Source organism: Peromyscus leucopus, chromosome 4, assembly GCF_004664715.2.
Source record: "Peromyscus leucopus breed LL Stock chromosome 4, UCI_PerLeu_2.1, whole genome shotgun sequence".
NCBI lineage: Eukaryota > Metazoa > Chordata > Mammalia > Rodentia > Cricetidae > Peromyscus > Peromyscus leucopus.
This window is the reverse complement of record NC_051066.1, coordinates 37,914,156-37,936,564: the sequence shown is the minus strand read 5'-3', so window position 1 is coordinate 37,936,564 and position 22,409 is coordinate 37,914,156. Positions and strand designations below refer to the sequence as shown.

The following is a 22,409-nucleotide window of genomic DNA, read 5'->3' as shown; positions in this document are numbered from 1 at the left end:
TTTTTACAGGGCTTCTGAGGATGAAAGTCAGGTCTTCGTGTCTGTGAAGCAGGCACTTTCCCACCCTGGCTACCTCTTCAATCCTGAAAAAAAAAAAAAAAAAAATGACTCACTATTGAAAACAAACAAAATCGTACTTGATGTGGAGGGCTTTGGATGAGGGTGGGGATAAGGAGCAGTTATAGGGAACTTCTCTGAAGTAAAGGATAAAAGGCAAAAATCTGTATCTTATGAAGAACTAGAGGCATTTCTGAAACTATTGGCATAGAGAACACTGCCAAGAAGATATGGAAAACTATAGAGATGTATTTGAAAAAGAACTGAAGGCATTTCCTATAAATAGTTTCAGGTGACTTCTCATCATTTGGCAATGAAGGGCGAATTGAGGGTTTCAATTAATTCACAAGGGATGGGGCCAAGAACACTTGCAGATGAATAAATTGGATATTTCATAGCACTGAGGGTGTAACTAAAGCCAGGTGAATGTTTGGTGAAATTTTAGGTGAGTATCGCTAGGATTTCCATGGGAGGTTGTTGGCAGTTCAAGAGGAGAAGTGGAAAGCTCTTGTCTGAAATGCTCCTTCAAAAGAGGAACGGGGGAGCTATGGATGCTACGTGCTAGAAACAGCACTCTTAAGTGGCATGTTGTTACTTTAGATTGATTAAGTGAAATGGAATGGTAGATTGATAATGCTGTTCATGAGGATGTGACCTCATGGGCCAGAAAAAATGAGAGAATAAAGGATTAGGGAATTTAAGAATGAATGAAATAAACACTCCAAAATACTTTATTAGCAATGTTTCCCAACATATTAAGCACTACAGTGGTAATGTCTAATACTATCCTTCTTGTCTTATTTATTTGTTTCAGTTTGTGTTTTCAGCACTGGGAACGGAACCTAGGGCCCCATGGAAGGCAAGCGCGCTACTACTAATCGATGCAAACTATGTTTTGTTTTTTGAGGCAGGGTCTCACTGTGTTGCCCAGTCTTGTCAAGAGCTCATTCTGCACCTTAGCAGGTCATGAACTCACAATTTTTCTGTCTCAGCCTCTAGAATAGCTAGGATTACAGGCCTGGGCCTCTAGGCCCAGCTAGAACACAAAAGAATGGGAAGTTCAGAACTTGATGACATGGTGCTGTCAGTCACTGAGAGGAAGTGGATATTGTAGGTTTTCTTGAAATTATACTGTAAGAGTAGAAGTGTCTAGGGTTTTTTTCCCCAAATAATTTAGGTAGTTGGTTTTTAAAGAATAATTTTGATTAAGTTTGTTCTTTGACAATTTTGTGTATGTATATGGTGCATTCTGATTACTCTCACTCCCCTGTGTTTAATCTTTCTCCCTCTCCTCCCTACAAGTCTCTTTCCACATTCACATATTTTCCTTTTGTTTTGGGACCCACTAAGTTTGACCAGAGTCATCTATGTAGCCAGGAGTTTAGAACTATCCATTGGAGCCTGCTAGGCTCACAGTGGGTACATGACTGAATACAAGCAGATCCTCCCCTAGAACTACCAGTAACTAATAGTTTAGCAGGGACCGGAAGGCCCTGTGATTCCCTCCTTGATCCATGGATGACTATTGGCAGGCCCAGCACAGTAGTCATGGGCAGGTGCTGTGAGATTGCAATGGTTGTGTCATGCTCAGATGATGGCCTTTCACAATCCTCCTCCTCATCTAACTGCTTTCACATTTTTTCCCTGCTTCCTCTTCTGAAACATTCCCTGGACCTCAGAGGAGGTTGTATAAATGCCATGATTAGGGTTGAGCACTCAACCATTTCTGATTCTCAGTCTGTATTCACTTGTGCTCATTGCAAACAGAAGCTTCTCTGGTTAAGGCTGAGAACAGCATTTGCCTATTAGTTGAAACACAAATATTTAGAAGACAGTTTGATATTTTGTCGGTTTAGGTAAACAATAATAGTGAGTTTTTCCTAAGGCCTTAGACCTTCTCAGCCATGAGGTTTAGGCCAGGTTTACAGTATGGGGAACAGGCTTCAGATAAAACAGAGAAGTCCATTACCCCCTAACAGTTGTGCCACTGGTGTGTAGTGAGCTCATCTTACCTGGCAGGTTGGCATTCATAGTGCATGAGGCTCAAAGTTGAGTACAATCATTGATGCTATTTCTTTGATACTCTGCATAACACCTTCAGGCACGACAAAAGCTAACCAGTAAGAAGGAAGCTTCCAGATCAGTTCCAGCTTGATTAGTCTATATCCTGAAACCAAGGTGTGTGGTGTTTTCAACAGGGTCATATCAGCCACTTCTGTTGAACAACCAAGAGGAGTGGTAATAGTCTGTATTGTTTTTGGAGGCCTCCCACACCTGCCACAGGAAAGTCATGTCGAGCCATGCAGGGTATCTTATAACTTTTTTTCCTTTGACTTACAACGTAGTAGTTTTCCATATGATTTTTTTTCTCACACACCTCTCTTTTTGGTTAATCCTCTTTCCTTTCCTCACCTTCCTCATTTCCTACCCCTGTGTTTAAACACTTTCACCCCAGCATCTCCTCCTCCTTTACTTTTTACGTAGGCTATGTTATACTGTCCCTCCTCCCTTAAGGCAGCCTTCTTGCCCTCCTGGATTCCTGGCTTCTGCAGGTACTGCAGAATAAACATACAAATCTGTAGTTTTGGAGCTAGGGCCTATATATGAAAGAGAACACGAAGCATTTGTCTTTCCAAGTCTGGGTTACCTCTCTTAGTTTTGTTTGTTTGTTTGTTTGTTTTTGTTTTTTTCTGGCCAGTTCTATCCATTCACCTGCAAATTTCATATTTTGATTTTTCCTCACAAGGAACAAAATTGTTGTGTGTACACATACCACATTTTCATTATCCATTCCTCATCTGATGGTCATCTAGGCTGATTACATTTCCTAGCTATTGTGAGAAGAGCAGCAGCGAACAGGAGTGAGCACGGATCTTTGTAGTAGAAGACAGAGTCCTTTGGCTTTAGACCTAGGAGTGGTATAGCTGGGTTATATGGTAGCTGTAGCTCTGGCTTTTGGGGGAGCCTCCCTACTGATTTCCATAGTGGTTGTACCAGTTTGTATACTCCCACCAACAGTGAATAAGGATTCTTCTTTCACTACATCTTCACCACCATTTGCTTGTCATGTGACAGTGATCCTGACTGGGGTGAGATGGAATCTAAATGTACTTTAAATTTGCATGACCCTGAGGGTTCATGATGGCAAGTGCTTTTTGAAGATGTTTGTTTATCCATTTGTAATTCTTCTATTGAGAACTCCCTGTTCAGATCTGTAGCCCATTTATTTTATTTATTTTTCCGTATATGGATATTATATCTGCGTGTATGTTTGTGCACCATATGTGTGCCTTGTGCCTGCAGAGGCCAGAAGAAGGCACCAGATCCCCCAGAACTGGAATTACAGGTGAGCTGTCCTATGGGTGCTGGGAATTGAACCCTGATCCTCTGGAAGAGCAGCCAGTGCTCTTAACCACCTAGACATTGCTACAGCCCCCACTTTTGATTGGGTTGTTTGTTTTCTTGCTTTTTGTATTTAAGTCCTCTGTTGGATGTATCACTGACAAAGATTTTCTTCCATTGTTGGGCTGCCTGTTGATTCGATCAGCTATCTCCTTCAGTGCTTTTATATTTCAGAGGTCCCATTTGTCAATCGTTGGCCTTCCTGGGTGGTTTGTGTCATATTTAGAAAGTCCTTACTTGTGTCTTATCTTGTAGCATATCCTGCCTTTTCAGAGTTTCAGGTTTTATGTTGAGGTCATGAATTCATTTGTAGTTAAGTGTGTATGTGTGTGTATGTAGAGTGGCAGATAAGAATCTAGTTTCATTTTTCTACATGTAAACATCCACCGTCCCCAACAATTTGCTGAAGATTCTGTCTTTTCTATATTGCATATTTTTGGCATCTTTCTCAAAAAGAAAGGGGGAGTGGCTATAGTTTTATGGGCATGTATCTGGGCCTTCTGAGTGTTCTGTTCTGTTCTATTGATCTATGTGCCTGTTTTTGTGCCAACACCATGATTTTTTTTTTTTTATCACCATAGCTCTGTAGAATGATATGAGATAGGCTATGGTAATCTCTCTAGTAAGATAGATAGCTTTGGCTATCCAGTGTCTTTTGAACAGTCATGAATTTTAAGATTGTTTTTCTGTTTCTCTAAAGAGGAGCATGGGGGTTTTGGTTGGAAGTGCATTGAATCTGCAAATTGGTTTTGGTAGGAGGGTCATTTCAGAATATTAATTCTTCTAATCCATTAGCATGTGAGGTATTTCCATCTGCTAGTGTCTTCCTGGATTTCTTCCATCAGAGTTTTAAAGTTTTCATTGTAGAGGTCTTTCAGCTTCTAAGTTAGGTTTATTCCCAGATAATACATTTTTAAGATTATTGTGAATGGAATTGTTTCTCTGATTTCTCTCTCAGGGTCTTTTCATTGATATATAGAAAGACTGCTGACTTGTGTCTGTCAATTTGTATTTTGTTCCTTTGCTGAAAGTATTTATAAGTTCTGGGGGTTTGTGGTGGAGCTTTTAGCGTGTCTCATAATTAGAATCATGTCATCTGATAACAGGGATAGTTTGACTACTTCTCTTCCTATTTGAATCAATTTTTATTTCCTTCTTTTGTCTTATTGTTTGAACTCAAATTGTAGAGCACTATTTTGAATAGGAATGGAAAGAATGAACAGTCTTATCTTATTCCTGATTCTAATAGGATTGCTTCAAATTTTTCTCTATTTAACATAATGCTGACTATGGGTTTGCAAAACAGAGCCTTTATGATACTGATGTGTATCCTTCCCAACATTATTCTTCTTAGGGCTTTCATCATGAAGGGATTCTGGGTTTTTTCAAGGCCTTTTCTGTGACTATTGAAATAATCATATGATTTCTGTCTTTGAAGTCCATTTATATGACTTATTACATTTAACAATTTGAGTAAGTTGAACCAGTCTTGCATCTCTGGAATAAAGCCAAATTCATCATAGTAAATACTTTTTATGTGATCTAGTTTTTTTCCTCTTTCTCTTCTTTTGAAACAAGGTTTGTCTGTATAGCCCAAACTGGCTTTAAACTGATGATGATCCTCCTGCCTCAGCCTGCTGAATTCTGGGGTTATAGATATGATATAGGGATAAGACTGGAATTTTAGGTAGAATAATATCACCCATGAAAACATCTTAGCTGTGTTCTGAAGTTACCTAAAGAAGGTTGACTTTGCTAATGGTAAAAGATAATAGTTTATTTTTATAGTTGAATAAAATTATGATTTTTATAATTATTTTTTCACAAAAATGATGAGGTAGGAGTCTTTTCCTTTTGTATAACTGTAGATTTAGGTGAAGGTTGCTAAGCTAATGGGTTTATACTTCTCTCCTTTTTTAAAGTTGTGGTTTTCATTGAAGGCCTATGCTTTGTCTGCTTCTCTATGCTACAAATGGCAGTGGCAGTCTGTAGATGGTGGAGATAAAGTGGATCACAGAGAGCTCTACTCTTTTGTATTGAAGAGGAAGAAGGAAGAAACAGATACTCTGAAAAAAATCAACCATTGGAGTTTCAAGGGGTTGTGTCATGAGGGAAAATCATAATCCTCGGTTATGTCAATCATTCTAAAAATACATTTTGGTACTATTTTTGATTTTAATAAGTAAATGTTCATTCAAGAAAAAGAAAATATTCAGTTATTTAGCCTCTTAGTTCAAGAAGCTGTATTTTGTACATATCTTATATCAAAGTTTTTTTTTTAATAATAATGGAAGATAAGTAGGTATGTGGTTGTGTGGAAAATAGTTGTTAATAGTAGTTGGATAGATGGATGGATGGATGGATGGATGGATGGATGGATGGATGGATGGATGGATCAAAAAACAGAAAGGGTACTGAGGTTAACTGCACCTATCTTTTGTGTCCTTGTAACTACTCCCTGATTCATTCATTCTCTATATCTGTCTTCAAGTTAGGATGACAGTGTGTATCCTTATCAGTCCTGGTTCTAAATCATGAAGAATTGAGCCACAGGGGCTGGTGGGAGTTTACAGAGACTCTCAAAAGTGCCAAACTGGCAAGGAAACTGGGAGGTACTGATTTATGGTGCAGCCAGGTCAATGAGCATGTACTGATCTCTTGCTGGATGCCTTTCTACAGAGTAAATAGTACAGAGTGCATGCTGTATCTTGGCATTGTTTTCTCAAGGGAGTTCATAATGTCCAATGTGTGTGTAGTAAGATGGCCTAATTTATGCATTAAGACAGCCCTTAAAAAATAATGCAAGGAGTCTCAGGAAATGGGAGCAGGAAAAGCTCAAAGGAGCCAGACCATGAGCTGTGATTTCAACAAAATAAACAGAGAGAGGTGGGTGAGTGTGGTCTGGCAGATGGAAGAAGAGAGGCTGTTTCCTGGCAAAGCTCAGAACCAGGAAAGAGCAAGTCCATGGGCAGCCAAAGCGTGAGGAGTAGCTGGAAGATCCATGGGCAACCCAAAGTATGAGGAGCAGCTGAAAGATCCATGGGCAACCCAAAGTATGAGGAGTAGCTGAAATAGAGGTAAAGGGGCAAGGGAGTCAGAGTAGAGTGCCTTGCGTTTGAGGTGAGTGTTTTAGGAAGTAGAATGATGTAGTCAGAGGCAATATAAAGCTGTTGTGAAAGCTTAGAACATAACATTGGAAAGCATAAGGACTGGTTGGCAGGAACACAGAATAAATAAGGAATGGTCACAGGAGAAAACAGAAGAGGTTAGTAGTTGTAGCTTGGAGAATCTAATGGGTAAAACTGGTGGAGAAGGAAAAGAAAGTCAGCAAGAATCAGAATTCTAATTTAGAAACAGCTGAGGGAGGGGTTGCCATCAATTATGGAAATTAGCTGAATCCTCTCAATTTCATCCCTTAGATTTATAAGCGTTTCCAAATGGAGTCACTGTTTGCTCTTATATAATTACATATCTCAACTTTTAAAATGGCTTTGTCTGTTTTTCTTTCCTTCTTTCTTATGAGACAATTCGGTTGAGAAAAGGGAAAATGGGCAGTTAAAAGAAAACCAACCATTGTGTGGTCACTTCCTGTATATAACAGCACTGAGAATAAATTCACCTGAACGGTCTGGAATTCCTTAAGAGTCAACTTCACAAGACATTTGTATACTCCCACCAGCTGTTTGTGAACTCCTATCAGCTAAAGATACCTTAATGATGGAAGATTCCAAACATACACCAGAGCAGAAACAATGAATAGTTTCAATAGTCATCAGCAATTTGACCATTCTTCTTTGTGGGTAGGAATGTTTTGAGTGTTATGTGATGGAGTGAAATGAATCATCTAATTTTCTATTACTAGGGTTTGTACGTCTACTTGACATAATCTACTAGTCACCAGAAACCTAAACTATGATTTTCTGAAACAAGCGACACTGAGAGACCCAGATAAGAAGGAAAATCAGTTATTACAGTGTTTGTAGTGTTTTGTAGTGGGATGTATTTAATGATTTCCATGCACACAGCGGGTGTGAAGTTTAAGTTCTTATGACAGCCTCTAAAATAGCATATACTTTCAAATCACTCCAGAGATTGTAAATTATAGAGACTCTGAGGTGGTACTCATTAACACTGAGAAATTTTGTCTAATAGACTAAAAATTTTAACTTGTTATTGATTTAACATGTACCTCAATAATCAGCTTTGTTTTTGGTGAAATAATGACATGGTTTGGGTAGTACTTACCTAATCTGTTCTGTTTTTGCCGTCCTGGGGTTGAGCTCAGGGGCTGTAAGTACTAGACAAGTCTCCACCACTATATAGCATCCTCAGCCTGTACTTGCATATTTTTAGAAGGTACTGTTCATCACCAATTTACATACTTATGAACTTACATTTGAATACTTCCAAGTGTACCAAGTCCTGAGTTAAGTGCTTGGTGTATCTTTTGTAAGGTATGTTACTAATTTCTTAAGATGACTTTCAGGGTTAGAACAATAATTTTCACTTGTAACGGGGGAATGTTTACAGGTAAGTGAAATTTATAGCTAATCCCAAAGCTTTGGTTAAAACCAGTTTGTTTTGCTTTTCTTGGGTCACAGCAGTGAAGTGATAAGGACAACTGTGTAAGGCCAGAGAGGAGCTGCCAGAAGACTAGTTAGTTCCAGAACACGTACGTGAGTCCTTACATAGTAGATGTTACTCCGAGGACAAAGAAGTCGCTGCTCTGCCTATAACTGGCTTGCTTTGCCTGTGAAGTGATTGCTTTCCATCCACATTGTCATTTTCTCCCAATTTTAAGGACTGTGACAGCCATTTCAGACATGTCTTTTCTCTGACTTAACCTGATTATACAACAGTTACTTATCTGATGATCTGAAGCCCTAGGAAGACTGAGAACTGCCTCACCAGGTCCTGTAGATGGATGGGAATCTGTGAGAGGTGTAAGATGGAATTCTGCTGTGTACTAGGAAAGGGGTGGGTCTCTCTCCACCTGTATCTGCAACTGATACATTTCAAAGCACTAATAGCAACAAATGGAGAAGAAGAGTTGGACAAAGACTTAGACAGATTTCAGTTCAACTCCCTTTAACCTTTCTTGTTATATAAATGTCTGTAATATATAAATTCTGCACAAATCACTGATATGACAGTGAGGAAATGGCCGAGGAAGGAAACATGGCTTAACTTGCTCCTTGTGATACATGTTTCTGGGGAGAGTAGGAGATGCATTCTTGTTTTGATGTCCTGCTTATACTATTGCCTTACTCCTTGGTAGGACTGAGTATGTGATTCATTTCCTCTGTGCTCTTAGTTCCTAGGAAGGCTTAAAATGAGTATCTGATAAAATATGCCTTCAGAATTTGTTATGAATGAAAAAGACACTTATGTCTATTTGTATGCAGTGTACTCTGCACCTGTGTACTATATGTTGTTGATGCTAAGACTCACTCTTCAAATATCAAGCTCTTTGAAATTAGTATGCATTATAATTTATGATGTCTTATAATTACTGTCATCCACTTTTTTTTAATGGTAGCGTCTCAGTAACTTTGGGCACTTATAATCAGTAATGTCTTAGATTACATGATGTAGAGTTAATATCTAAATATTTATAGGACGTTGGTGGCAGAGACATGAGGAAGACACTTCTTTTTTATCCAAAAAGGAAAGCAAAAGTTTTTTTTTTTTTACTCTAAGAGTTAAGGTCAAAAGAGGGCATTTTGTCATGGAATTCCATTTCCTTAAAAGTCACATCCAGGGAGGGCCCCGACAGATGGTTAGAGGAAAGAGCAGCTCTGGAGACCCACATTTAATTCCTAGCTTACAACCACTTATAACTCCAGCTTCAAGGGATCCAACAATCTCTTCTGGATTCCATGGGAATTTTCTTTCATGTGCACATAATTAGAAATGAAAATCATTTTTTAAAAAGTCACTTACAGGGACAAAATGTAGCATGTGCTATAACAACATTTGTAAAATATATTCTTTAAGATTGGTCACTTCCCTGACATTTAGCTCTTTCTGACTCAGGTATTCATGTTCTTGAACGTAAGAATAAAACAGCCACTTTACCATAGATTTCTTCATGTAAGAAAGCTAGTTTCTCTTGCCATTCATTTAGCCAACAAAACCTCCCAGATGCAGGACTGTATGTTAGGTAAATAAACAAAAGATTTATACACTTCTTGGCCAATCCAAGAAGGTTGTGGAGACCCCACCAAAGATGACTGTGCTCCACTTTATAAGGTATAGAACACCAAAAAGTTTACTTCATAAATCTCCAGAGGACATAGAGTCTGGCCCTGGATGTTTCCAGAAGTGGTTTGATATTGATTGAAGTTTGTTATAAATTTGGGCAAGTACAGAGGGACCTAAGACATTTATCATTAGCCAGTATGTCCAAGGAGAAAGAGCAGTGCTCATTCAGATGTTGAAGTACTTCTTGAGGGCTTGTGTGATGGCTCAAAAGGTAGAGGAGTTTGTCATCAAGTCTGATTTCACTCCTCAGGACCCATAATGTGGAACGAGAGGACCAACTCCCACAAATAAATAAGTGTAATAAAATAAAATAACCCTAGTTTTATTTTTAAAAATATTTGTTGAATGATTATTGTATGCTGGACATAGGGAGTGGCCCTTATACAATTCTCCCTGGCCTTGAAATTCTGTATTTTTGTCCTTCATGACTTTTGACAAGTTGCCTAACTTACCTATTCACAGAGAAGCATGGAGACATCTTCCCTGCCGCCATCTCTGAGTCTCTAATGGGATGATAAAGTATTTTTATGAATGGTAACATGTTAATGCATGTATTATGCCTACCATTATGAATAGATATGAGTTTATGTGTCTCAAACATTCTAATGTCTTCAGAAGTTATCTACTTCCTCCTGCCTCTCTCTCAGAGAAGAATCTGGATTTTTATAATAATCCTGTGGTGAGCATATCATTCTCTCTGCCACTGTACTTAATGTTAGGTTGAGGGTTGGACAGAGGGTGGTTCAGGGAGTATGTGCTTAATATGGCTTGAGTGTTCTAGGAGTGTCCTTACACTTTGGAATTAGGAATTGCTGATGTCATGATCAGTCATATTGTCATGACAACACCAGAATTTCCTCATTTGCCTTCTCTTCGACTTGGGAGTATCAGTTTGCCACAGGTCTGTCGTCAGTATACCCCGTGTGTTAGATAACTCAGAACTTGTTGTTCTGAAAAACACTTAGGGTGGGGAGTTTGTGTAAGCTGCTTAGGTATCCTATTTCAGGATTCTAAGCTACGTATCCTAATGTTGGAAAGTTTGCCTTCATACATATTCAACTGAATAGAAATCCACTTGTGAGTCTATATATTCTGGTTCGAACTCTATAATTCAGTGGAGAATGAAAAGCTTTTCAGCATTCTCATCAGCATCCATTAAGGATGTCATTAATTATTCCAGCATCTTCCTCTTCAGGTGAAACAGACCTAATTTAGTAATGATCTTAGCAACTGAAGAGAAAAGAAACTTTGCATTGGTTTTCTTTCATATTTGGAGTGCTTTGAGATGACCTCCCATTAGGGACCTTCCCTGACAGTTAGCATTATCTTATAACGACCTTTTTACCATTCTCAGCTGACATGGGGTTTGTTTGTCCCAGGTACAGTTTGCTATGTGCTGTCAAAGTTGTCATCCATCTCATTGAATTTTACTCATGGAAAGGAGGTGGTTATTCCAGGTTTGAACTCATTTTGTTTTCCATGATTTAAAGATTCTGGCTCTAGTTTTTCACAAACTCTGTTTCTGTCACTTTGAAGATGCCTTAGCAGAGAGGTGGGTGCAATTAGCAATGCCCCTCCTTCCTTTCTCCAGCTGTTACTCTGGCCCCAGTGTGCTCACGTGCATAGATGATTATCTTACTTCGAGCTCCCCAGGTAAACTAATTTGAGAGATTCCCTGTAATAATAGCTTTCCTTCAGAACTTGTGAGTTTAACTACAATTTGTGGAAACTAACTTGAGATATCTGAAATAGTCTGAAAACAGGTCCTCATAGTTTGATAGGTGTGCCCATAGTCCAGGAGCTCCAATTGCTGGGCTTCCACAGCAAAGAGGGCAGAAGATAGATGTCTCCATCTGGGTAGTAACTCACAGTGTATGGCCTTTCATCTTCTCCCAGGTTCTCAAACACTGGACTTTTTTTTCTTTCTATAGAATGTGAGCTACAGGTACAGATTCATTAAAATACAAACCAAAACAATACAAAATATTCAAGTTTTAACTTGTTCATTTGAAGATTTTTGTTCTGTTTTGTTTTAGAATGACTAAGCCATCTGTTGTTTTTATTTTAAAAAAAAAACATAGGGAAAAAACATATCTTTTAGAGTTTTTGTGCCAGAAATTTAAATGAGCTTTTAATTTTTATTAACCTTTTCAAGAAAAGAGTAATAACTATGTTCAAAATTATTTATAACTTAAAACTTTTTAAAATATTTTTTTCATAGAGATAAATGTCCTAAATGGTAGTTAAGGTTTTGATGGATGTATAATTTTACAATTAAACTAATCTCAAATAGGTCTTCTATGACTTTTTGAGGGAAAGTATGTTGCCAATTTTATTTCAGAATTCTGCAAGTTTCTTAATATTATGCCAGCCTGTAGAAGGTAGTCCTTCTTGCCTCTATCACAATTCCATCCCTCCAATTGTCTCCCCAAAATAAAGTGGATTGCAGGAGAGTCCGTCTTAGCGACCACTAGTAAAGTGATATCTAAGTATTAGGTGGAAGCCAGAATTTTTATCTGGACCATTCCATATATAATCTAATAGTGGAAGGTTTGCCTAAGTCAACTAAAGAGAAGTTCAGTGTCCAGATCTCCTCCACCTAAATAGTGTTGTACTCCAACAAGCCCAGTGTAATTGGAATGTGTTCTCAATTGAAAATGCATGTCATAGGCTTAGTCTAGTGGACGGCATGATTTGGCAACACAGTGTACCACAGAGTACTGGATGTTTCCCTAGATCTGTGGTTGATGGGAGCCATGGCCACTTCCCAAAAGTGTAAGAGAGTACTATAATATATGTATTAATATTATATTACATAATTATATACTATGTACAGTATATATTACTATATATATATCTTCATTAATAGTGGTAATATAGACATCAGATTTGGTTTGGGAGTAGGGAAATCCAAGTTCAAACCCCACTGGCACTATGGTTTGGATCTGTGACTTTGGGTAAAAAAAGACGGGCATTCTGATATGTGTTGTGTGTGTAATATGTTTGTGTGAAATGGCACAGTAAATGACAGCTATTATTAGTTAATCATCCATGCAGACAAGCTGCACTTGGGCAAAACTCATGTCTTTGCTTTGCTCACTAGGAGAGATTTAAGAGTAATCCAAGCATAGCTTCTTCTAAGAGTCATCAGCATATGGCTATGTTTATGGTGCTCTGTATGTATTCTAGACTTACAGCTACAGTTTTATTTTATTGTAGTGGTTTCATTTTTATATATGTAATTTTGTACATATCTAGGGAGCCTTTGAATCTGGAAAATGATCTACAACTTTTTAATAAAAAGCAAAATAGTATATTTTAGAAAATATTGTTCTGTTCCAGAGATAGTGTACTTCCTATTTTATATAAAAACGGAAATAGAAGCAATCTGTTGATCTCATATTTTTACTTCTACTTTGCTAGCAGCCAGTCAGAAGCTTTGTGAGCTTTTAAACACTCTTAAATGAGTTTTTTTCATGCAAATGACTTATACTAACCAATGCTATACTATTACTTTTTAAGCATTAAAGGTTGTGATTTAGAACAATGTTAAATGAATTTTTGTTTTTCCTTTCAGTCCTCAGTTGACCCAAATAAAACAGGGTCCTTCCAGTGCTTTAGTATGTGGTACGAGGACAGAAGCCACTGTAGACCTTTACTTGTAGAGGTATACTATGTAGGAGGTATCTTATCTTGTTGGACAGCCTATCAGAAGTTAGCTCCATCACCGTACTCTGGACTGTCTTCTGTTAAAGCGAGTGTGCATGTGTGGATGTGTTCATACACATGCGTGTGCATATGCTTGCCTGTGGATGACCTTGGGAGTCAACCTTAAGAGCACCCTTCACCTCTTTTGAGACAGGGTCTTTCATGTGGCTGGAGCTCAGCAGTTAGGCTAGACTGGGTGGTCAGCGAGCCCGAGGATCATGCTCCACCACACCTCGTGTCTTACATGGCTGCTGGGCACCGAACTCACATTAAGCTGGCATGGTAGGCACTTTACAAACAGAGATATCCCTCAGCCCCACCGATCTTGTTTGTTTTTACTTTTAGTCGAATCACCCAAATGTTCCTCTCTTCAAAGAGGCTCCATAGTAAGGAGATCCGTTAAGTTTTGGGGTAGGAATCCTTGGGGGTTTCGACTCTTCCCAGCAATGATCTCAGCTTTGACTACCCCACAGCCCATGTCCAGGTCTGTTTTTCCTGGTCTTCCGCACAGTGCTTCCTTCTGAGCGTGCTCCCAAACAAAACATTTATGGAGCCGAGCATTCCACACCCATGTTATATCCTGTATCGATCCCCCCTGCTGTGGACTCCCACAGCACACTACAGTCTAGACCACTTGCCCGGCACTTACCACTTAAGGCCTTGTATTGCTGCTGCAGAGGTTACACATCTTAACATCTAGGAACTTGAGACACATCTTTTCTTTTGAGATGCAACATCACAGATCTTGAGAAAGGTCAGGGCTCCGTCTTTGAACCTACCCAGGCCTTGGTTTTAAACACTACTCTTCTTATTACTTAGGACCTCAACAGGTAGGCAAGTCAGTTTTCCTTACCTTTCCCTTGCTCCTCTGCATTGTATATTTTACAACTCCTCTACCCTCCCGGGGTCGTTGTGAAAGTGAACCGTGAAAAACCAAAGTCTTGGTTTCCCGTGGTTTCTGTAGGATGAACGTCTTCTAATGTCATCCTCAGATTCCAGTTGTGCAAGCTCTTTGCTATCACGGAAGGCATCATTACCCGCGTCTCATCTCCCCTGCTAGCACACAGGCTTGTGCTTGTCCTGGTTGCTCCATTGTCATTATCCTTGCGTGTAGACCTGCCCCACAGTGTGATCTTGGATACTGCTTGGCCTTCCTAGTCGTGAAATGGCTCTCACATACAGCTTAAGAGGAGACTGGAGAACAATGGAGAAAATCTTCAGTGGAGCTAGGCTCTTGAAACAGACACCTCATCAAACTGATTCTTTTCTTGTGATAGTCTCTGTAGTTGGATGGCCTTAGAAGACATTTTCATTCAGCTGTCCAACAAGCAGGTATTGAAAATGACCTCCTCTTAGCTAAATGTGGCTGTTACTTGCCATGGAGTACCAATGTCCCCTCCCTTCTGTTCTTTGACGGTCTTCCACACTTAACTATGCAAGCATCAGATATTATACCACCCTCCACTGCTATAAAACCTGGAAGACAATACTAGCAGCTGCCATTTATTGAGCCTGGAACCTTTTTGATGTAACACTGTACTTAAAGCAATCCTGTGAAGACAATCTGAGACACAGAGACCCCAACTAGCTTGTCCTAAATTATATATCGAGTGAGTGAGGAACTGAAATATGGAGTCAGATTTGTTCAGCTCTGCTTGGTCTCCTGTGTTACAAAGAGGCAAGACATTCTTTCAACTCATCTAAACAGGGGTGTGGTTTAAGTATATATACGGTGTTTGAGGGGGCTGCTACTCTGATGAGCCAAAACCTCTCCAGGGACGCCCTCCATCATCTATATCTCTCACCACCAAGTGCTCAGGGCTCCTGGTGTCTGCTCTGCAATTCCCCCGGCTGCTGCCAGTCAGCTTCCTGTTTACTCATAGTTTCTGCTTCCTCATAACCTTGGCTTGCATATGGTTTTGGCTTGCTGTGGCCTCCTCTCTACCCCCAGGCACTCTTGGTGTTTCTGTCTCTTTACTAACTGGTTTAGCCCTAGGAGTTTTCTGAATCAAATTCCCATGGGTGCGAATCAGATTGGCGCGTTCATGTTTTCAATCCCACCCAGATCATAGGTCACTGGCCAGTCTGTGGATGGCCTGCCCCTTGGGTCAGGTTCCCACAGCTTTACCTAGGGCTGAGGGTGGGGGAGGAGGAGGTAGGCAGCTAGCTCAGGCTATTGCAGTCTCCCTTTCCCTGCAAAGAGGACAGGCTCCCCAGGCTCCTCCATAGCACCGAGTCTCACCTCAGCAGCTTGCAGTCCCTCTGGTCTGTTTCTTCACTTTCTGTTTTAAAATACATCTCTTCCTTAGGAAAAAAATGATAAAGTCAGTTTGTCTAGATGGACCTCACTAGACTCCATCCCTGCCTTTGCTGTCCCAGCTCCTTGCCCATGGATTATCTGTCATTGATTGCATATGTTATATACATGGTTTCACATTCCTGCTCTTTCCCTTAAGTTGGCTATTTCGGATTTGAGTGACCTCACTACCTTTTATACATTTTCAGGAAGATCAGTCTTTTCTTCTTTGTATTAATGCTTTGTAGATAAGACTCTAGGTCTACTTATGTCTGGAATTTCTGAACCCAATTTTGTACATTGTTTTTTAACACATGCCTCTGTTTTCTATTTTTAAGCACTTTATGTGATACTATAAACTACATGCTGTTAATTCTTAGATTTTTTTTTTTCAGGCTTAAAGTCGGTCCTTGTTCTTTCAATATTTTTTTTTGCACATTTTACTAGTATCAGATTTTTTTTTATTGTGTCTTTAAATTTGATTATCAACTAACATTTTCTTCTTATCTCTAGAGAGCTACTATCCAATCCAGTGTTAACATTTTAGAGTAGAACAGCATCCAATGGGTCATGACCCCAGCAAGTGCATCACGACTTGAGAAGAAAGCCATCAAAAATTAATGCTGTTCTCCCGTGGTTTTGATTGTGGTTTCCTAAGCGACCAGTCACTAGAACTGAGGTTGTGCATGGGCCTTTTCTATCGATGACTGGTTGGCATCGTGGTGGTGGTGGTTTGGGGACAGCGTGTGTGTTGGGCAGTCAGTCCTCAGGAAAAGGCAGCTTTGACCTGAACAGTTGGAACTCACACTGCCCATTTTATATTTGTGCTGGGTCATAATGACAAGAGACGGCAACTGCACGCACAGAGTAGTGGAAGAGAGCTCTGGTCTCCCCACTGCTTCCCAGGCTAAGCTGTGCTGTGATCTTGAAACTCTTTAAGGGGCAGATAGCCTGCAAATTTTACGGAGAAAGTTCTTTTTTTTTTTTTTTTTTTTTTTTTTTTTTTTTTTTTTTGGTTTTTCGAGACAGGATTTCTCTGTGTAGCTTTAGCCGGGCGGTGTTGGCACAAGCTTTTAATCCCAGCACTCGGGAGGCAGAGGCAGGCGGATCTTTGTGGTTTGAAGGCCAGCCTGGTCTACAGAGCGAGATCCAGGAACGGAGAAAGTTCTTACTTGCCATTGTGCACCAAGGACCTTATCCTTTACTCCTTAAAAAAAAAAAAGTAAGTGAAGAGAATTAGGAGTGTGTGTGTGTGTGTGTGTGTGTGTGTGTGTGCGCGCGCGCTCTCTCAGTAGGAGAGATTTACTATCTATTTCTTGTTGCTTTTGCTGGGGCTTCAGGGAATATGGAGGCAGTTTACCAAGTCAGCAGCAGGATATCTGGGAAGTATATTTTTTCAACTTGCTGTTGTCAGAAAAGCCTCTCTGCATGGCCTCACTTTTGCTAGGAAGTTGGCGTTCACCGTTTCCATTATGACAGCCAGAAGTTGAGTCCCTTCACTTGTTAGACAAGCTGGGATTTTTTCATTATCATAGCAGATGGGCCTTTCCAGGAAGATGTTAGAAGCCAAGGAAGACCTGTGTATGCGTACCATGGATGTAATCCCGCGATACTGGAATACTCAGGGAGCCCGCCTATTTAAAGATGGCAATCAGCCCTATCCAGAAGTGGCATGCGTGTCATGACCACCCGCTTTTGAGGTTTCCCCTTCACACAGGTTCAAAGCGTGATACATTTAGAGAGGTGACTGCGAAAAGGACCGCGGGAGAAGCGGTTTTTATTTTTTTCCACCTGGGAACAAAGGAAATTACTCCTGTCTTTGTCCCTTTCTTGCCCTGTGGTCTTTAGTAACTTAAGTTGAGGACGCATTCCTATCCACTTGTGTCGTTTTCAGGAAGGACACATCTCCCACTCAGATGGCTTATATGATTTTCACTGCCTTTTTGATACTGTCGTTTTAAAGGAAAACTCTTCCTCTGCGGCACAAGAATGAAATTGAAAACTTTCCCGGGCGTATTTGGGTGAGGGACTGGAGAGGGAAAACCCGTTTGCTCTGCAAAAAAATGTAGCATGAGAATTGGGGGACGAAGAGGTGTGCTGAAAGGCTGATTTGTACCGGGAAGTGGGAGTAATTATCCGCGCCTTTTCGGGAACTGGGGCTGATGGGGAAGATGAAAGAAAAGGCGGCCAGTTGGCTTCCTATCCAGGTGTTCCAGCGGTTCCCGAAGCGATGCCCTTAAAAGGGTCTACCAAGTGGGGCGCGAAGCCCTGGCGAAACATCGCCAAAGGGCCTGGGGTGGCTGCTCCCAGGAATGTGCGGCACGCGGGGCGCCAGACCCAACCATTGCACGGGATGGGGGCGCCGCGCAGTCCGGGTTGCCGCCCCAGCCGGGGAGGCCGAGCGCGGGGGCCGAGGCCGGGGGAGCGGGGCGCGGCCGGCGAGCGAGCGAGCGGGCGGGCGGGAGGCGCGGAGGGCTGGGCGCGGCACAAGGCGGTGCACGGCCGCTTCCCCGCCCCCGGTCGGCGCGCTCTCGGGCGGTGGTTGAGGCGGCGGGAGGTGGGGACGCGGCGGCGCTGCTCGTCCGCTGCCGCCGGCACCGCGCGCGAACTCCGGTCCATGGCACGCAGGGCGGCGGCCCCCGGAGCTGCTCGAGAGTCGCCGGCCGCGCGCGCCGCGCCGCACTTTTAGGGCGGGAGCCGCGAGCCAGTCCCCGGCCGCAGCCTCCGCCGGCCCGGACAGGCAAGAGGGAGTTCCCGGAGCGCCGCGGCCCGCCTTTCCCCGCGCCCCGCGCCCGCGATGATCTTCCCCAGCGGCAGCGGCCACCCCGGCGCCGCCGGCGGCTGCAGGACGCCCTACCGCAAGCAGGTGAGGCTGCCGCGCTCCCCGGGCCTGCGCCGACCGGGCGGGGCGGTGACCGTGTTTCGGAAGGAGGCGGCGGGCGGGGAGATGCCCGGGGCACCGGGACCAGGACGGGCGGAGAGGTGGGACGGCCCGGCGCGCGGCCAGGGGCTCCGTCAGCCCGCAACAAGTTTGGGGTTTTCCTGGAGACCTTTGTGTGCTGAGGAGCCTGGAATAAGTGGGGACACCGTTTTTGCATTGCACTGGGGACCTCCAAGAAACCTGTCTGATTCATAGAGAACCCGGAAGACGTATGTGAGAGAGAGAGAGTGTGTGTGTGTGTGTGTGTGTGTGTGTGTGTGTGTGTATTCGCGCGCGCCCCCTTATTTTTTTTTTTTTTTTTTTTTTAAGAGAAGAAGAAAACCAGGAACTTCTGTCACTTTCTCAAGGTTTTCAGAAACAGGGAAATCCTGTGACAGAGATACTGGGATACGCCTGAGTCATACACACGCCTTTTCCTATTCTAATTTTGTTTCATACATTTTCTAACAGATTGAACGCCAAAGGCACTTAAAAGGTTAGATCCGAGTCCCCTGCCTGGAAAAGGAGTGCAACTGTCAGGTTTTAGTTTCGGTCTTTTGTTTTTGAAAGGAGGTTACTGAAGCCATGTTGTGATAAATCCCACAGCTGCAGCAGCAGCAATAACAAAACCTAGCTCTAAATTATGTTAAAAATGTGCAGGTCTGTTTAGAAAAGGTTAAATTCATTTAGAGGTCAGTGGCAGAATGCTTGTTGAAAAAAAAAAAAAAACTAAACAGTATTGCAGAGCCTTCCTCTCCATAATAAATCTCTAGTCTACAGCCTCAGCCACAGAGACAGATCAATTAAGTTATCCCAGTAATGATACCAGCAAACCGTATCCCTCCATGTAAACTGGGGTTCCATTAAGATCCAGATGCATGGCAGTGATGCCTGGTGACTTTCTTGTGGCTGTTCATAGGATTGTTGTTCTCGCTGTCTTAATTATTAAAAATAAAAAAAAAAGAAGAAGAAGAAAGAAAAGGAGAAGAGAGAAGAAACCCCTCTGTCCCAGCATCAGTCCATCTGAAATGTTTCCACCCTGTCAAAAAGTACCATTTTCTACTTTCTTCTCTTTGGATCTTTTGTTTGTTAAATTTCCCTTTAAAAGAGGTAAATGTCCCTGGCTTTCATGCCCACTGTGTCCAAGCCCCAGCCACTTTCACCTGGATGAAGAAGTCCAATCAGTGGATTACAAAATTACAATCTGTACCGATGACTTGGCTGACATCAGTGTCCAGACTGCCAGGATTCACCAACAGGCATCTCTAAAACTCACTTCATGTGGCTTTCTGTAAAATAAGTACCCCTCAGATGGCTTGTGCTAGCGTCAACTTCAGAAGTGAAGCCAATTTACACGAAGTATTCCCCCACCCCCACCCCAGCCTCTCTGTACCTGAAAAGATGGCTAATTATGTTAGGGCCTTGTGTATTCATTTATTTGTTGTCAAAACCCAGCAGGGTATTAGCTCTGAAATGGGAAAGGGCTCTGAGGGTGAGGCCTTTTGCTGAGAGAGGCTGGCCGCTTGTGTGTGGAGGGGGACAGCCTGCTGGCTGGAGCATGCTGATAAGATGCAGTCTTTTCAGGAGTCTCCTTAGATTCAAAGACGAAAAGGGCTGACTGAATCAGAAAAAACAAACAGACTTTCTTCTTTCTATAGGCAAAGAAAGAAATGAATGTGTAGGCATTATACAGACACAAGACCCCGGGTACCAGCGGTATTTGAGTCAAAGGTCTCTTTTGTTAGTATTTTGCCATTCACTGGAAAAGCACACTTCCAGCACAGGGACCTGGTTACCGTGAGTGACTTCATGATCTCATCCTGGCTTAGCCTGAATGGGAAATCTAATTAATACTTTTTTTTTTTAATAAGATTCTGTTATGTTAAGCTCGCACCTTTCAATTCATAATGCTTTCTTCAGTTTGGCGACAGAATTGGCAATTTTCAGGCTTATAATACAGGTTGATTTTAATCTAGAAATACATAATCAGCTGTTAGAGCTGATTTCAGATAACTTGCTTGAGGAGTAAAAAAGGAATGTAAAGAATACTTAAATCACCTTTGGAGCCCGTACAAGTCACAATCACTCTCATTATACACACAGAATAGTAGAACCTCACTACCTGTTGGTTGGTATTTTGAATGCTTTCTGTGGATTAACTGATTTCATCACATTGGCAGCAGCCCTGTGAGACAGGTAGTATGAGTCTCCACTTTACAGTGAACACTGAGGCATGGATTAAATAACTTGCCCAGAGTCTGTACCACCCAGTTTGCGGAGCCGGGACTTAAATCCTGGCCATTGGCTTTAAGACCTCACACTACAATTGCCTTCTGCCATGTACACCCCAGGGAACACCCACGTTAAGTTTCTCGGGGTCAGTCCCCTACCTACCCTCCTGTGTGTGTGTTGGGGGGTGTATGTTGTGAGACAGAAGGTGAAGGGTGGGGTGAAATTGGATGAGTTCACAGTGTTTGGTGGGAGCATTGATGTCTGAATTTTGCTCTGCTGAATGATTGTTAGTTCATTTTGCATTTTACATATGTAGGAGTCACCCAGTTTCAGTAGAAGCAGAGGTGGGCCTTGCTTATCCCTCTCTCCCCAAGTGCTGTAGCCAGGGCACCTGGGATAAACAGGATTTTCCTGCATCACAGGCCTGTGGGTACATACACCTGCTCAGCTCAGGCCAGCAGGATACGAGTATGCCTACTCTCGTGACTACCTGCTAGTCAGTGCCTAGGTAAAAGTTAGTAGTCTAAGTTTCTGAAGAAATGAGCACATCCTATCACCATAGGTTGTGACTTGCAGACCTGATATTCCCTAAGTAGGTACAGTCTGATTACGTGAAACAAGCATCTCTCAACGGAAACGAAACCATTGATCAGGACTTTTGTGATTGTGAAAATGTTTCATTGTGGCTTGAAAGGGAAAGAAAGTTCTTCAGACTTGAAAAGTCTTTACAAACTGAAAGTGAGTATTTCCAGTTTTATTTAGGGTTATGTTTCTTGAGGTTTTTTTTTAAACTATTTTTTCTTGTTTCCTTTCTTCCTTCATACAGCTCCTTCCTTGGGATAGTTGACTCAGTGATGTCATGGAGTATTCGTTTTGCAGATCATGACATGTAGCAAAGCCTTTTTGGCTGAGTGTGTTGCCCTGGTAGCTTGTCGTAAGGTTTTGGAAGTAGGTGAGTGAATGTTAAGAATTTCCGTGTGGCTGTCTCTCTTTAACAAATGGGCTTGCCTTTTGAGAGAGAGGTGTGTTTTAGAAAATCTTGCTCACTTTTGGTGAGGGAAGTACTTATCACCCCAGTTTAAGTAGATTTACAGTTTGCTGCTTTCTTGAAGATTAACTGGGTGTAGCTGCACGTGAGGAATTCCACAGTGATTCAATGTTTGGCCTTGTTTAGGAGATGACAGAGAAAGCTGTTGATTACTCCTCGCCAAGCAGTTTCTGTTTGCAGCAATTCGTGTTTAGTAGATCATGTTTTGTAAAGTTTGTAGATTAAAGTTGTGTGTGGAAGATATTTAAGTGACTAGTGCCTAAGCCGATCCCAATGTGTTTTTGTTACACAAAGGCAAACATTTAGGCAGAGATTGGAGATTTGTTTGGTATGTGTAAATAAAGCTCTGTGTCTTTTTATATTGTATTCTCTCTGTGTGTTTGTGATTCACTAGTACTGATGGTCCAAAGTGATGGGTTCTCATAGGCTTTTGTGAAGTGTAGACCCTTCCATGGCTGCACAGCGTTGCTGCTAGGTGTACC

At 41.7% G+C, this 22,409-nt stretch overlaps 1 protein-coding gene across 10 annotated transcripts in view; it reads left to right on the top strand.

Moving 5' to 3' along the window:
- The window catches only part of Rbms1 (RNA binding motif single stranded interacting protein 1), a 217,948-nt gene that overhangs the window by 63,687 nt on the left and 131,852 nt on the right, over positions 1-22,409 (top strand). For 2 of the 10 annotated variants that reach the window (XM_028868106.1, XM_028868026.1), the window contains exon 1: positions 18,285-18,593. The exons of 5 other annotated variants lie outside the window; for them this stretch is intronic. In XM_028868106.1, the coding sequence (XP_028723939.1) occupies positions 18,525-18,593 (69 nt within the window). In that variant the 5' untranslated portion in view covers positions 18,285-18,524. Of the gene's footprint in view, positions 1-10,285; positions 11,181-18,284; positions 18,594-22,409 lie in introns of those variants that run through there. 3 more of the 10 variants (XM_028867962.2, XM_028867899.2, XM_037204824.1) reach the window with 2 other exon arrangements.